The sequence below is a fragment of the Artemia sp. Qi Xiang Cuo genome, chromosome 5, assembly GCF_049724085.1.
Source record: "Artemia sp. Qi Xiang Cuo chromosome 5, ASM4972408v1, whole genome shotgun sequence".
NCBI lineage: Eukaryota > Metazoa > Arthropoda > Branchiopoda > Anostraca > Artemiidae > Artemia > Artemia sp. Qi Xiang Cuo.
Window position 1 is genome coordinate 41,519,042 of NC_142798.1, and position 18,337 is coordinate 41,537,378.

Genomic DNA, 18,337 nt, shown 5'->3' on the forward strand with positions numbered 1-18,337 from the left:
TAATAATACTCTAAAATGACGACTTCAAAAACACCTATTAGCACGGTCGTTACAATTCCAACTAAAAGAATAAAAATGATATACTCACAGATAAGCACCATAGTAGTACACAAAATCCAAGAGAATCACGGACGATCTCTGAAAAATTATGGTTGCTTCAGATTTGTAGTCGATGTTATTCAGTTTCACCATTTCTGGATCAAAAAACACAGCTAGCTGGGAAAGAATGTATTCTAGCCAAGCAAAAAAAGGAGGGTAGTCAAGAGTCCATACTGAAGTATTGTCATAATACCATTTTTCTAATGGAAGACTTTTTGTAATAGCAAGCCAATTTCTATGCACTTGAAAATCGGTTGAAAAACTGAAATGAAAAAGCACATATTGAAAAAAAAAGGCCCAAATAAAACTGCAGAGTTCTTCACTGAAGTGAAAATGGAAATATAAGATAATAAGTGTCTTCTATACAGTATAATTTATGAAGTATTAAAAAGTTAATTTCACAGAATTTATTTTAATATTTAATATATTTATTTTAATAATAGTTAATGTTCTAATAAATTATCCTGCTGTCATTCAGTAAATAAGAGAGAATCTAATCAAATTCTAATTTTACGCATATACAGTGCCTTTCATTTCATGCCGTTTATTTTATAAAGAACTTGATAAAAAATTTTGGCTCGGGATTTTTCCGGGATCCTTTTGGGAATGGTCTTTAATGATAAGAAGACTACCCTAAACAAACCATGTTGAATATATATTCAACATTTGATGTCTGACCTTACCCAATCTTAGACCTTAGTTCCTCCAGAGCCACTAATAGTGCAGAGCGCGTCGATGAAGCCTCTACAATAGTGCCGAAGCCATGCCGTAGCGGTAGGAACCCCCGAATTCAGTATCAATGAGGCCTCAGCAGTCCTTAGATCTCCGTCATAAGTTGACTGTAAGATTTTTTTTAGACAGCATCGTCTTCTTCAGCCATCTATTGTCCAACCATAAGTTGTCTGATGAAGGTGGCTTTGTTGCATACGAAGAAATTGTCCCAAATATATTCACCTCTTCTTCCTTAGAAATGCAACAACAACAGGCTGACCCACTCCACAATGGATTTCAGAATTGCAGACTCTTTGTTGCCAGCTTATATTTAGAATTCTTCCAAGGCAAATATTTACAATTGAGAGAATCCTCTTTTCGAGTTCCTGGGTCATTTTCCAGTACTCATTAGTATAAAAGAGCATGGAGAGTACTTCGCTATTAAAGAGACATAACCTGAATCGTAGCGAGTATTTATTATTCTTCCATACAGGCGTCATTCTGTTAAACAGGCTTTAATCATAGTAAAGAACGATGTAAAGAACCTAAGTAAAGAACGATGTGGGCACAATGTGTTTTTTTTTTCTCCATACCCGGGCACTTCGTAACGAAGGAGTTGTCGTAGGAACTTCGAAAAGGGCTCATTCGATTGGAAATTGGAGCGGGTATTGCCCTTTTTAATAGTCGGATGTGATTGGAGAGCAACTAGCCCTCCCCCCTCCACGCCCATCATTCCCCCAAACACATCCGATCAAGATTTTGAGATAGCCATTTTGTTCAGCGTAGTTGACCTCCAGATAGTAAATATGTTTTTGAGGAGGATACTCCCCCACAACTCTTGGGGCAAGGGTTTTAAGTTATGCCCTGAGGACATATAAGAACGATGTTGCCACAATGTATTATTTATTTTATTTTTTCCTTTAGAGCAGGGCACTTCGTATCGAAGAAGTTGTCGTAGAAACTTCGAAAAGGGCCCATTCAATTGTAAATTGGAGTAGCTTGTGCCCTTTTCAATAGTTGAGAGTTATTGGAGGGAAACTACCCCCCCCCCCCCCTAAGCCCATCATTCTCCCAAACACATCCAATCAAAATTTTGAGATAGTCATTTTGTTCAGCGTAGTTGATTTCAATATATAAAATATGTTTTTGAGGAGTACACTCCCCAAAAACCCTCGGGGCAAGGGTTTTAGGTTATGCCCTGGGGGCATATAAGGTTTTTATAGAAGTCATTGTAGTAGAAACTTCAAAAAAGACTCATTCGATTGGAAATTCAAAGGGCTAGTGCCCTTTTTAATAGTCGAAAGTGATTGGAGGGCAACTAGCCCCGCCCCACGCTCATCATTCCCCCAAACACATACAATCAAAATTTTGAGATAACCATTTTGTTCAGCGTAGTTGATTTCCAGATAGAAAATATGTTTTTGAGGAGAACACTCCCCCCATAAACCTCGGGGCAAGGGTTTTAAGTTATGCCCTGGGGGCATATAAGATTTTAATAGAAGGCGTTGTCGTAGAAACTTCAAAAAAGGCTCATTCGATTGTAAATTCAAAGGGCTAGTGCCCTTTTTAATAGTCGAAAGTGATTGGAGGATAACTAGCCCCCCCCCCCTCGCCCATCATTCTCCCAAACACATCCAATCAAAATTTTGAGATAGCCATTTTGTTCAACGTAGTTGATTCCCAGATAGAAAATAAATTTTTGAGGGGGACACTCCCCCACAACCCCCGGGGCAAGGGTTTTAAGTTATGCCCTGAGGGCGTATAAGAACGATGTTGGCACAATGTACTGTTTATTTTTTTTTTCTTTAGAGCAGGGAACTTCGTATCGAAAACGTTGTCGTATAAACTTAGGAAAAGGCTCATTCGATTGGATATTGGAATGGCTAGTGCCCTTTTTAATAGTCGAAAGTGATTGGAAGGCAACTAACACCCCTTCCACGCCCACCATTTCCCGAAACACATCCAATCAAATTTTTTATATAGCCATTTTGTTCAGTGTAGTTGATTTCCAGATAGAAATTATGTTTTTGAGGAGGACACTCCCCCATAGTCTTCAGGGCAAGGGTTGTAAGTTGTGCCCTGGGGGCATAAAAGGTTTTTAAAGAAGGCGTTGTCATAGAAACTTCAAAAAAGGCTCATTCGATTGGAAATTCAAAGGGCTAGTGCTCTTTTTAATAGTCAAAAGTGATTGGAGGGCAACTAGCCCCCCCAACGCCCATCATTCCCCAAAACACATCCAATCAAAACTTTGAGATAGCCATTTTGTTCAGCGTAGTTGATTTCCAGATAGAAAATACGTTTTTGAGGAGGACACTCCCCCACAACACTCGGGGAAGGGGTTGTAAATTATGCCCTGAGGGCATAAGATAAGATAAAATAACTTTTATTTCAAGCCATGATTTGAAATACATTGATTTCAAAATGTTGCAATGTACACAAATAACATACAATATAAAAAAATTACAGCACTCGTCACAATAATAAAGAAAAAAATAAAAATAAAATAAAAACTACTCTCTTCTTTTTGCAAAATACTCATCAAGATATCTTCCCACTAGACAAATAAATTATGACGACGTACATTTCAAGGCATCAGGAAGCAACAGTCCATCATTCCCACATAAATTTTTCCTTGCCCCCAGAAGACCTCGACAACGACTCAAACAATGCTCCAAATTCTCCTCCTCTTCTTGGCAAAGAGGGTAAGCAAACCTGCCATCCGGGACACTTTTCCTCCTCTTAAAAACTTTCAATCTCGAACGAATCGGAAGGCAATTAGATCGCAGCTGCATTAAATATGTAAGGAATCTAGACGGTAAATTTAACTTAAAGTAAAATTCCTGACCATAAATTATCTTAACCTCATTATAATGCCTTAAAATTTCCGAATTCTTAATCTCCTCACCCCATTTCTGTATCGTCTGGTCCTCCAGCACCCGCTTGATTTCCTTGACCAACTGTAATTGTTGACTAGTTGGTCCAAGGCCGTCATTCCATGCGAAAGAAAAAACCTGTCTTATCCAATACCTCTTTAACTTTAAAAGGCCAAGATCTTTTCCTATGTAGCTGAAGTAACTCATCATATGCAGCATTCAGTAACCAATCACTGGGTAACTGTACAACCCTTAGCCAAAATTTTATCATTTGGACTATCCTATCACTTTTAAGAGACCAAAGTCCAAGGTCTTCTTTAAAGAACTAGTACTAAGTTATTCTCAATAACTCTCACAGTCTATTAAAATAACTGAGTTGAACATTTTCTAACTGGATAGCGTTCTCATGTTCTCATATCTCGGTCCTATCAAAGCGAATTGACATATTCTTAGATAAAAAAAACCCTCTTATGCAAAGAAAAATTCTTTTTTCCACTAATTTTATTCCTTAAAAGTGATAATGTTGCAGCTCTTCCCCTATTTAACACTTCTTTAATATGAGAACTTCATCCACCATTACTTTGGAAGATATAACCAAGATACTTTATTTGTTCAACTACTTCTAATTGTTGTCCTCCAAATACAAATATATAATCTGTTTTTTCAATCCTTTTACTGAAAACAACCACTTTAGTTTTCATAACGTTCAGCTGTAACTTTTTCATTTGTAAGTATTCCTCAATTAAATCCAGTAGCATATGAAGCTCCCTTGCCGACTTCGCCACCAATGCAGTGTCATCCGCAAATAATAACACCGAAAAATTAATTTTTTCCAAGACACAGCTTTGGAGCCCATTTTTCTTCCAGAAACTCCACCATATCATTTAAAAACAAACCGAACAGTCTCGGGGACTTGGCGCTGCCCTGCTTCACTCCTTTCTTAAGGTCAAATAGCCTGGAAAATCCCGAACCTGCAACCCTGACCATAGACTTAATCCCAGAATAAATACCAACAAATAAACGAATAAAACTTAAAGGTAGACCTTCATCTCTTAAACACTTTTCAAGGAGAGCTCTATCTACATTGTCGAATGCCTTTCTTAAGTCTAGAAACGCAACATACAGCTTTTTTCTACCTGATCCATACTTCTGTATCAGTGCACTTAACACAAATGCTCTATCCGACGTACTATACTCTTTTCTGAAACCCCACTGTTCCGCTTTAATCATCCCATAGCCCTCCAACCATTCATTCAACCGATTGGCCAAAATCTTTTCTAAAATTTTACTAAGTGCAGGCGCTAATGCTATGAACCTATTGCTATCCTTATCACAAGGACTACCTTTCTTAAATAGAGGTACCATAATCGATACTTTCCATAAGGAAGGCCATACACCACTACTTATAATTCTATTAAAAATATTCACTAAAACTATCAAAAAAACATCAAGAAAACTCTTTAACAAAACTACTGGTATACCATCTATTCCTGGCCCTGATCCTCCCTTCATCTTCTTAACTACTTTCCTAACTTCATCTGTGGTTACCTCCTTCAGTAACTCATAAACTTTTCCTTTCATCAGAAATGGCGGAGCAGCCCCTGAATCTTCACTATCAAGGACACAAAAATCTCCATCTATACTGTCAAGAAAACTAGCCGAACTTTCAACTTCAAGGATATCTGATTGGCCTTTTCGTTGTCTATTCTCCTGCATTATTCCTGCCCAAAATTGCTTTGTATCCCCTTACCATGTAAGCCTCCTCTATCCCTTTCTGTTCCTCTCTAATGTTCTATCGTTTTTCCCTCCGTTTTAACCTATTATATTCCCTTCTCCTTTCCTTAAACCGTAAAAACAAGCTCTGCCTTTCTTCCTCTACAGAGCAAGCATTTACCAAATCTAATAACTCCTCCAACTCCTTTTTAAAAGAACTACATTCATCATAAAAAAAAAACTATTTTTCCTTTTCATATTTGATTTCTGTGACACACGAGCACACTCATAAATCACAAAACCCATATCTTCTAAAATTTCATCTATATCTCTTGTTTCATCATGCAGACTCTCAACTTTCTCAATTATTTCAGGCCTCAAAAACTCCTCTTTCGTCAACTCCAACTCCTCTTTACTCCATTCACTCTTTAAAAACTTCCCTGAAAAACAAAGATCCTTTGTAACCCTCCTAGTAGGACTATCACCTTTTTTATTCCTTGGAACTCCTCTTCCAAGATAAAGCTTAATCTAAACTGGTAAGTGGTCAGAGACTACGACCCTAAGAACCTCAGCATCAACTGTCAGGGCCACGAGTTCAATACCAACCAAAACATAATCAATTACACTAGGGTTTGTCCCCGACAGACAGGTAAACTCACCCGCCTCCCTATCCATCCCAAATCTTCCATTTCCAGTCACTAATACATTGTCTGAACACAGTTCCAGAAGCCATTTACCCCAACAATTAACCCTTCTTTCAATATCTTTGCTCCTTCTAGATGTCTTATAAATATCAGGTATCAGGTCCGGCGTATCAACAAATGAAACTTGATTAATCTCCTTACATATTCCCGTATAAGCATTAAAGTCCCCCACCACCGAAAAATAATCCTTATCAAAACGTGGTCGCAATTGCCTAAGCTCCTCCTCTAATAAATCCCATGTCACTTATACTACATACGAACTATTCTGGGGGGCAATATACACGGAACCAACAATCAAACTTTTATCACTAGCTATCTGAAGCTTAACCCGTTTGATATTCTTTAAGACACTAGAATTTCGTGAAAGGTCATAGAAATTGTCCTGGTGAATTAACAGTAAATTACTTCCATAAGGTCTCATAATCTTTGCTGGTTTTCGCGCCACATTCTTTGTCCAGTATCCGTCAAAAGGAGGCGTTGTGTCGTCACTATGCCACGACTCCACAAGAGCAATAATATCAACACCACCTAGGTCCTTCAGTACTTGTTCAACCTTATTTCTCAGACCCTGGACATTCCATATGATTACTCGCATAGGGTGAACATGGCCACACTGTCCCTATTCACTTAGAACAAGCTGGTCATGTGTCGGCAGAACAAAGGGCGTTTCTGGCTCATCAGGTAAGTATGAAAGTCTATAATAATCTTTTGATGACGCAGCTCTGGTGCTCCTCGACTGACCTCTGTAGTTAGCTCTTCCGCCGCCAGATCTAGAGTCCTTTCTTGCAATATTACAGGCATCAATACGATTTTGATCGTCCGGGCTTATGACCTCCCAGGCTTTTCGCTTTTCAGTATTTTTCACAGCTATTGGAGAATTCCGGACAGGACGCGGAGCCCCTTTCGAGAAATTCGGTTTTGGATCACGTATATTAAATTTGATCATCGTCTCGATATCACTCTCGGCTTTACTATCACTCTCAGAGCTTTCAGACACCACTGTGCCAGCGAAGCAAATGTTCGTTTTTTCGCTAGCCGGTTCTTTAGATAGTTCGACTTCTCTTGTTTCTGCTAACCTGTTTCGAGGAGGCTCCTGTTTGTTCACTTCACTGGAGCTGGTGGTTACTTCCTTAACACATTCCTAAGGAAAGTCATAAACACTCTGCCGTCGATGTATAACTTTTCACTCTTAAGCCTAGCTTGGTGGTGTTTCGACAAAGCGTACTCTAAGACCGGTTTAAGGTTTTTACGGGCTTCCCTTTGCCTGGCACTATAATCAGGGGCAGCCGACAACCCATTCCTCTTCAAAAGAGGATTAGACTTAAGAATTATCCCGCGAAATTCAACAGTTCAAGAGTTCATCTTTAGTAAGACTGGTCCCGCACGCATTCTGAGCACTTCTTTGAAGTCACAACGGTTCAAATTTAAATCCGATATACACTTGTTAATAACCATAATTATTTTTTACTTCAGTGTATATATAGCAGGATTAATAGGTTCGAAGTTATATAGGACAATATTGCATCTTCTAAGTTCTTCATCAAATGCATCAGCCCGCATGGTAGCTGCTCGTAAATTCTTCCGAAGCGTCTCAATTTCTCCTTTCATATCTTCACAAGGTTTGACATTTTCAGATAGTTTTTTGTTCAAAGAAGAAAACTGGCTTTCAACTGATGTAACCTTCACTAAAACGTCCGGCAAAGTCTTTTCAGTAGCCTCAATTAATCGTGGTATCAGATCTAGCTTGAAATTAATTTCCCGTAAAAACTGAGCACTGGCTGTACCCTAAGGCACATTCTCGGTTAAGGCTATAGTCGCTCCGTTTGAGTTATACATTTTTCAAAAATTTCAGTCTTCCCACACACTGCTTACGCATTCCTGCTTCAGTGATCCAAATCACGATGAATAAATATATATAAATAACAGTCCAGAGTTATTATCACAAGAGTCTAAATTCTATTTCGTATTTCACTTGCAATCAACGCTGAATGAAAACAGATTTTCATTCAGAGAAATGATTCATAATTATTTCCGAAACGTCAGATTAAATACCAATTGCATAGTTAAGTATCTGGTTTCACGGTTATCCGTATGAAAAATATATAAATAAAAATCCTCTATCACAGATTTAAATTTCAAGACATATACACACTGCTTACGTATTCCTGCTTCAGTAATCCAAATCACGATCAATAATCATATATAAATAACAGTCCAGAGATATTATCACAAGAGTCTAAATTTCTATTTCGTATTTCAATTGCAAGCAACGCTCCCCAAGGCGATGTTCATCAGACGAGCGCTGAATAAAAACTGTATAAGGTTTTGAATAAAAACATATAAGGTTTTTATAGAAAACTCTGTCGTAGAAGCTTTAAAAAGGGCTCATTCAATTGGAAATTTAAATAGCTAGTTCCCTTTTTAATAGTCAAAAGTGATTGGAGGGCAACTAACACCCCTTCTACGCCCACCATTTCCCAAAAACCATCCAATCAAATTTTTGAGATAGCCAATTTGTCCCAAGACGTTCAATGTTCAGGAAATTATACCTTTGAGCAGGACACTCCCCCCACAGTCTTCAGGGCAAGGGTTATAAGTTATGCCCTGGGGGCAAGTAAGGTTTTTATTGAAATCTTTGTCGTAAAAACTTGAAAAAGGGCTCATTCGATTTGAAATTCAAAGGGCTAGTACCCTTTTTAATAGTCGAAAGTGATTTGAGGGCAACTAGCCCCCCTCTCACACTCACCTTTTCTCCAAACACATCCAATCAGAATTTTTAGATAACCATTTTATTCAACGTAGTTGAAAGTTTTGGAAATTAGGTCTTTAAGGATGACAACCCCCCCCCCACAGCCCTCAAGGCAACGGTTGTACTTAATGCCCTGGGGGCATATAAAGTTTTTATTGAAAGCGTTGTCGTAGAGACTTCAAAAGGGCTCATTCAATTGGAAATTGAAAGGGCAAGTGCCTTTTTTAATAGTTGAAAGTGATTGGATAGCGACTTCGCGCCTCTCAGGCCCACCGTTTTGCCAAACACATCCAATCAAAATTTTGAGATATCCATTTTGTTCAACGTAGTTGACACTTTTGTTCAACATCATAACCCCATCAGAGCCCTTAGTGCAAGGGTTGTAAGTTATGCCCTGGGGGCATATAAAGTTTTTATTGAAAGCGTTGTCGTAGAAACTTCAAAAGGGCTCATTCAATTGGAAATTGAAAGGGCTAGTGCCGTTTTTAATAGTTGAAATTTATTGGATAGCGACTAACACCCCTCTCACGCCCACTTTCCCAAACACATCCAATTAAAATTTTGAGAAATATCCTCATATTCAGCGATATAAGTAGGGGGAGAGGTAATACCACGGTACGAACAACAGGGCGAACAAGATCACGTGCCTCTTTCTAGGCCAATCAACGGTTAGAATACTGGGCTAACAAGATGACATCATCAGATAAGGAAATTTCACCTCGTGAACATTCTTATCAGGGAGTTAGAAATAAAGACGGGACAAGATATATGTTTGACACAATTTCTCCATGAGACATGTTTATAAATTTGGAAGGTTTCATGGGAATTTAAAATATATTTGTAATATTGTTCGCGCTTCGAGACTAAGATAACAGTTTACTTCTCGGCTGTGGTCGCTATAATAGACACGTACACAATATGGGATGTGGACGATATAACTTTACTTCTCGATTGTGTTCTGTATAATACAAAAACGCAATTGAAGAAGTGTTGTCAATATAAAATATTCTCTAAAATTCTAGTATACTAAAAAGCTGATACTAATAAAGAAATTAAGAACAATCCTTAGAGATTCATAGAAATCAGCTAGTGAAACAATTACGAATATAAACTATTAAGGACCGCAACCACCAAGGATCTCTACCTCAAAATGCCTCCTCTCTCTAACCTCCTAGAGGCCCCCTCCCTTCCAACTTCTTTTTGAGGACACCCCTCAATTTTCTAGATAGAGGCTACATTAAAAGTTATGAATGTGTAAGAAAACAATTATCAGAACATCATTTCTAACCTCATCTTTCGGGACTTAACAAGTGAATGCTTAGAACATCAAATTCTGATACTTTTTTGCATAGCATTATGAAATGTGACAATTTAGAATTATATCTTTTTAGAAGTCCCCCCGTGTCCTAAGATCTTTCCTCATTATGACTTTTCTATTTGCTAACCTTAGGTACTTCAGCTTTCCATAAAAATACCCAGGAATAAAATCGCAATTAAAGGAAATTATCATCCCTTTAAAAATTAGGACATATCAAAAAATATATTTTTAAAGCACATTTTCTGATCGACTAATTTAAAGGCGGATAGTTACAGTTTGAAAATCGTTTACAAAACGTTGAATTGTTCTTTGTTCCCTAATGTTCTTTGTTTGTACATCCTTTAACTTGTGGGGAGGTGATTGGATTTAAAATGTAGATATCAATTATTTTGTGCGGGTTCTGTATACTGTAAAATCCAGTTTATCAATGCTACGAATAATTAATACATCCAGAAACGGTAATTTATTTGCATTTTCAATTTCTTATGTATATATACGATTTTCGTGAGCAAAGCAAATGTTTGAATGCTGTGCATAACCACCTTCGAAATATTGGAAGCAAGTATCTTTCGTTAATACTACACATGACCTTAAGGGAATACCTTGTTTATTTCATTTCGGTAAACCATTAAACTTTAGACAACGGCTTCCTAGGGGTGCCTCTAAGGTCACTCCTCTTCCTTTAACTTTTTATCAAATGACATAAAATATGATTATGGCTGTACTCGTTAACTCTAAGCCTTTTTTCATATTTTTTTTTATTATTTTTGTGACTTGAGTTCAAAGGGACATTTGAGGTGAAGTTTTATTTTTATGATGAGTTTGAAAAAAAATAAATAGAGTTATTAATTGAAATGAAGGCAGATAGTTTGCCATTGTGCCAAAGAAGAAAGTTTATCGGAAGAGTCAGTCAACGTAGGGAAATTAAAAAATGGGGTGTCACCTGGGGGTTGAGTTGGAGTAAGATCCTCCCAGACCGACTTTTTGCTCACTGTTAAAATATCGAGGAAAGTGGAAATACAATCAGCTGTTTTAATGTGTTATAGTAATGTATGAATTGAATCTAATACTCATAGTCTGAATGGAGTTTCAGCTATCCATGAAAAAGTAGCTCTGCCTTTTAGGTTACCCCCTCAAACTTTTTCCAAAAATTGCAATAAATATGCTAGTGGCTGTACCAATCATGTTGGGTTTTAAATTTATGAAATATTAACACCCATTTTTAAAACAAATCAGACTTTGTTAATAGTAACGTATTTCTTATAATACATGAGTACATTTTTGCATTTTATTTAAATGGAACCGGGCTAGAAATGTCGGAAAGAAGAATAACACAGTATAAAATACATTTTATTTTATTAATAACATTTTCTTATCTAGGTTTCTTAACCTTTCGTAGGTGTATGTCTGGTTTTATTAATAATATATGATTTTCTAATAAAGTTTACTTTTAAATTTCAGGAATAAGAACATTTTTTAATAAAGTTGGGTTTTAGTTTTCGAAAATATGAACACCCCAGTTTAAAATACATCTGATTTTATTAATTACGATTCCTTAGCTAGGTTTCTTAACCCTTCGTACAAACTCATGATTTGCGATGTATAGTTTGCTATTTTGGACTTGGCTGAGCTAGATTTTCTAACCTGTCGTAGGTGTATGTCTGGTTTTATTAATAATATTTGATTTTCTAATAAAGTTGGGTTTTAATTTTCAGAAATAAGAACATGACTCCTCCCCACAATGAATTCTATGGGTTTATGACTCATTCACACAATGAATTCAGATGGTTTTAGGACTCCCCTTCTATTCATAATTCTGTTTACGCTTGAGCAAAAATGTAAAAGTTGACGAAGTACTTCGCTGCTCAAATATTGTATTAATAGCTTCGAGAATGATAGGACCATATGACACAGAATTTATAGGTTTGAAAAAATCATCTTGTAGTGTAGTATTTGAATGTGCATTTTTATTATTGTCAATGGAACTCGAAGAAATTGCCTGTTATCATTGGATGGTGAACTATAATATGTTTGATTGTGATAAAATCTTATGGAGTACTACATTACGCCGTATAAACAGACTAGGATGCTACGAAATAAGAACATCCATGTTTAGAATACATCTGATTTTATTAATAATATTTGATTTCCTTTAATAATTGGGTCAATTTTTGCATATGTTTTTTAAATAAAGTTGGGTTTTAGTTTTCAGAAATATGAATATCCAAATTCAAAATAAATTCGGATTTACTAACGGCATTTTCTGTGATAAGTTTGTTAACCTTTCGCATGTGTGTATTGCACGAAACTTGTTGTAAACAACGGACAATTTTTTATTTTAGACTTTTTCGAGAACAAATTTATAATCTTTTGTAGACACATATCTAATTTTATTACAAATAATGGATATCACGGTATAGTTGGGTTTTAGTTTTCATAATTAAGAACATCAATGTCTAAAATACATTTGATTTTATTAATAATATTTGATTTCTTTTAATAATTGGGTATATTTTTGCATATTTTTAAAATAAAGCTGGGTTTTAGTTTTCAGAAATAAGAACATCCCAGTTTAAAATACATCCGATTTTATTAATAACATTTTCTTAGCTATGTTTCTTACCCTTTCGTGGATGTGTGTTGCATGGAACTCATGATTTGGGAATGTCTAGTTGACTATTTTGGACTTGTTTGAGCTAGATTTCCCAACCCTTCGTAGGTGTATGTCTGGTTTTATTAATACTATTTGATTTTTTAATAAAGTTGGGTTCTAATTTTCAGAAATAAGAACATCCATGTTTAAAATACATCTTATTTTGAAAATAATATTTGATTTCTATAATACCTAAGTATATTTTCGCATATTTTTTAAATAAAGTTGGGTTTTAGTTGATTGAAATAAGGACATCCCAGTTTAAAGCGCACTAGACTTAATTAATAACACTGATTTGACCAGGTTTCATATCTTTTTGTGGATGTGTTTTACTTAAAATCTTATGACTAGAGAATGTCTAGGCGTCTATTTTGGACTTTTCTTAGATTTGTATCTAAAACGTTCGTAGGTTTAGTTCGTACTAATAATATTTGATTTTCCAGTACGACTGGGTTTTAATTCTCGGAAATAGGAAGATGACTCCTACCCACAATGAATTCTATGGGTTTTATGACTCCTTCATACAGTGAGTTCAGATGGTTTTAGGATTCCTCTCCCTAGTCATAAGTCTTTCTACCCTTGAGCAAAAATATAAAAGTTTGACGAAGTACTTCTCTGCTCACATATTACATTAACAGCCTCGAGAATGGTAGGACTATATGACACAGAATTTATAGGTTTGAAAAAATCATCTTGTGGTGTTATATTTGAATGTGCATTTTTATTATTGTCAATGGAACTCGAAGAAATTGCCTGTTATCATTGGATGGTGAACTATAATATGTTTGATTGTGATAAAATCTTATGGAGTACTACATTACGCCGTATAAACAGACTAGGATGCTACGAAATAAGAACATCCATGTTTAGAATACATCTGATTTTATTAATAATATTTGATTTCCTTTAATAATTGGGTCCATTTTTGCCTTTTTTTTTAATAAAATTGGGTTTTAGTTTTTAGAAATATAAACATTCCAGTTTAAAATGCATCTGATTTTATTAATAACATTTTCTTAGCTAGGTTTCTTAACCTTTGGTAGATGTGTGTGTTGCATAAAACTCATGATTTGGGATGTATAGTTTGCTATTTTGGACTTTTCTGAGCTAGATTTCCTAACCTTTCGTAGGTGTATGTCTGGTGTTATTAATAATATTCGATTTTCCTATGAAATTGGGTTTTAATTTTCAAAAATAGTAACATATATGTTTTAAAAACATCTTATTTTATTAACAATATTGTATTTCCTCTAATAATAGGGAACATTTCTGCTTATTTTTAAAATAAGGTTAGGGTTTAGGTTTTAGAAATATGAACATCCCAGTTTAAAATACATCCAATTTTATTAATAACATTTTCTTAGCTAGGTTTCTTACCCTTTCGTAGATGTGTGTTGCATGAAACTCATGATTTGGGATGTCTAGTTTGCTATTTTGGACTTTTCTGAGCTAGATTTCCTAAACTTTCGTCTCTTGGACACACAACGCGGAAATTTCATCCAGGAAATTATGAGAAAATTGTAAGCAAGTAACAAACTCTTTCTTGAATTCGCCTCTTGGATACACAGCATAGACATTTCATTCATGAAATTATGAAAAACTGTAAGCATCTAATACGATTTGATTAATAATATTTGATTTTTTTAATAAAGTTGGGTTTTAGTTTTCAGAAATAAGAACACCGAGGTATAAAATACATGTAATTTTATCAATAATATTTGATTTTTTTAACCTTTTTATTTTCTCTGGAAAAAAATTAGAATTGATCTGTAACTTATTTTTTTCTTTGTGAAAATTCAGAAGAGAACTTGAACTTTTCTTCAATTTATTGAGAAAACTCAGAACACACATCTACGAAAGGTTAAGAAACCTAGCTAAGAAAATGTTATTAATAAAATCAGATGTATTTTAAACTGGGATGTTCATATTTCTGAAAACCAAAACCAACTTTATTAAAGCAATATGCAAAAATGTACCCCATTATTAAAGGAAATCAAATATTATTAATAAAATCAAATGTACTTTAAACATGGATGTTCTTATTTCTGAAAACTAAAACCCAACGTAATTAGAAAATCAAATATTATTAATAAAACCAGACATACACCTACGAAAGGTTAGACAATCTAGCTCAGAAAAGTCCAAAATAGCAAACTATACATCCCAAGTCATTAGTTTCATGCAACACACATCTATGAAAGGTTAAGAAAACTAGCTAAGAAAATGTTATTAAAAAAATCAGATGTATTTTAAACTGGGGTATTCATAGTTTCGAAAACTAAAACCCAACTTTATTCTAAAATGCTTTTATTCCTGGAAATTAAAACCAAACTTTATTAGAAAATAATATATCATCGATTAAACCTGACATACATCTACGAAAAGTTGAGATACCTAGAGGAGAAAATTTTATTTATGAAATCAAATGTATGATAAACTGTGATGTATATATTTCTGTAAACTAAGACCCAACTTTATTTAAAAATATGCAAAAATGTACCCAATTAGTAAAAGAAATCAAATATTATTAATAAAATCAGATATATTTTAAAAATGGAGGTTCATATTTCTGAAAATTGAAACCCAACATGATTGGTACAGTCGCAAGCATATTTCATGTCATTTTGAGAAAAATTTGGAGGGGGTAACCTAAAAGGCAATGTTACTTTTCCAAGGATAGCTAAAAGCCAATTCAGTAACCCCTTAGCATACTCAATTCTAACATTGCTATAACCCATTCATTCTATTCATTTTATTTCCAATGTCCTTAATACTTGAGTAGTAAACAATAAGTGGTCTTGGAGGATCTTACTCCAACTCAACCCCCAGATGATACTCTTTTTTTTAATTCTCGATAAACTTTCTTCTTTGGCGCAGTGACAAACTATCTGCTTTCATTTCAAGTAATAACTCTATTTATTTTTTTCAAACCCATCTTAAAAATAAAACTTCTCCTCACATGTCCTTCTGCAATCGATCTATAAAAATAATAAAAAATATGAAAAAAGCTTAAAATGAACGAGTACAGCTGAAAGTATATTTCATGTCATTTGAGAAAAAGTTGGAGGGTGGAGGGTAACCTAAAAGGCACCTCGAGGTAGCTTTTGTCCAAAGTTTTATGGTTTACCGAAATGAAATAGACGAGGTATTCCCTTAAGGTCAAGTGTAGCATTAACGAAAGACACTTGCTTCCAGAATTTCGAAGGTGGTTATGTACAGCCTTCAAACCTTTGCTTTATTAAGAGTCGATGGCGATCTTTCAGATCTGGTCCTGATCGAGGAAGGTGTACGTCAAGGCTGTGTCCTTTCACCAACTTTGTTCAACTTCGTCATCCATTGGATCCTCAGGGTCCAGGACAATAATAAAGGCGTTGCAGTAAGCCCGTACTTCTCCGTCACAGATCTTAACTATGCTGACGATGTGGACATGCTTGCTGAATCCGTTGCAGAAGCCCAGGCTATGATAAATGACGTGGCAGTCAAGGCACTTTCGACTGGTCTCCAAATAAGCCTACCAAAAACAAAATCCATGCGAACAGATGGGATGGATGAAACCCTTGTGACCCTAAATGGTAATCAGATAGAGGACGTCTAGTCGTTCAAATAACTCGGATCAATTGTAAACCCTGCCGGCGAATCTTCAGAAGAAATCCAGAGCCGCATATCGTCAATCTGGAGTGTCTTCCTTCAATTACGGAAGCATCTCTGGAAGCGGAGCGAGATATCGCTAAGCACAAAGCTCCGAATGTATGAAGCTATGGTTCTCTCTGTCCTCCTCTATAGATGTGAAACGTAGTCACTTAAAGCAGCCGAAGCGTTGAGCTTGAATATATTCAACCACAAATGCCTGCGCTATATCCTGGGTATCCGCCTCTCAGATAGAATCTCGAATGAAGAAGTAAGGAGAAGATGTAGGGATTGCCCACATGTTTCTGACATTGTTAAGCATAAGAGACTGAGATGGTTTGGCCACACAATGCGCAGACCAGATGACCATATAAGCAAAAAATGTTTCAAATGTATACCATTACCTGCATGGAAGAAGAGGGCAGGATGTCAAAAGAAGACGTGGCTAGCAACAGTTAAGTCTGATCTGGAGCCAATCGGGGGATTCCGAAAATACGGCCGTCGCTGGGATCGCCAGTGGCTGGAAATGATGGAGCCTGCCACCCTCGAGCGAAACCCATGGAAGGAGGCATGTCGTCATCTGCTGGGCGCCACGATGAGTCTGGATGCGGCTTGAACGTGCAACAAGTACAAGTAGTACAAGTCCATTATAATTATAGGCAGCGCATTAGCGTTGCCTAAGTAAAGAACAATGTTGGCACAATATATTACTTATTTTTTGGGGTTGGTTGGTTGGTCTTAGACCAGGGAACTTCGTATCGAAGAAGTTGTCATATAAACTTCGAAAAGGGCTTATTCGATTGGAAATTGGAGTGGCTTATGCCCTTTTTAATAGTCCAAAATGATTGTAAGACAACTAACACCCCTTACACGCCCACCAATTCCCCACAAACATCCAATCAAAATTTTGAGCTAGCAATTTTGTTCAACGTTGTTGAAAGATGATGAAATTATGTCTTTGATGAGGACACTCTCCCCACACCCCTCAGGGCAAGGTTGTAATTTACGCCCTGGGGGCATATAAGGTTTTTATTGAAAGCGTTGTCGTAGAAACTTCAAAAAGGGTTCATTCAATTGAAAATTCAAAGGGCTAGTGCCCTTTTTAATAGTCGAAAGTGATTGGAGGGCAACTAACGCCCCCTCTCACGCCCGCCATTTCCCAAAACACATCCAATCAAAGTTTTGAGATAGCCATTTTGTTCAACATAGTTGAAAGTTCTGGAAATTAGGTCATTGAGGATGACAAACCCTCCACAGCCCTCAGGGCGAGGATTGTAAGTTATGCCCTGGGAGCACATAAGGTTTTTATAGAAAGCGTTGTCATAAAAACTTCAAACACGGCTCATTCAATTGGAAATTAAAAAGGCTAGTGCACTTCTTAATAGTTGAAAGTGATTGGAGGGCAATTAACCCCACTCTTACGTCCACCATTTCCCCAAACACATGCAATCAAAATTTTGATACATCCATTTTGTTCAACGCAGTTGAAATTTTTGGAAATTAGGTCTTTGAGGATGGTAGCCCCCATCAGAGCCCTCAGGGCAATCGCTGTAAGTTATGCCCTGGGGGCATATAAAGTTATTTATAGAAAGAGTTGTCGTAGAAACTTCAAAAAGGGCTCATTTGATTGGAAATTGAAATGGCTAGTGTCCTTTTTAATAGTCGAAAGTGATTGGAGGGCAGCTAACCCCTTTTCACGCCCACTTTTTTCCAAAACACAAGCAATCATAATTTTGAGACAGCCATTTGTTCAACGCAGTTGAAAGTTCAGGAAATTATATCTTTGAGGATGATAAACCCCCCACACCCCTCAGGGGAAGGGTTGTAAATTATGCCCTAGGGCATATAAAAATTTTATAGAAAGCGTTGTCGTAGAAATTTCAAAAAGAG

The 18,337-nt window shown here is 36.2% G+C and overlaps 1 protein-coding gene across 1 annotated transcript in view; it reads right to left on the reverse strand.

The window, feature by feature from the left end:
• The window catches only part of xit (ALG6/ALG8 family glucosyltransferase xit), a 170,481-nt gene that overhangs the window by 110,407 nt on the left and 41,737 nt on the right, over nucleotides 1-18,337 (reverse strand). The window contains exon 2 of the mRNA XM_089088859.1: nucleotides 89-361. Within this exon, the coding sequence (XP_088944985.1) occupies nucleotides 89-361 (273 nt within the window). The remainder of the gene's footprint in view (nucleotides 1-88; nucleotides 362-18,337) is intronic.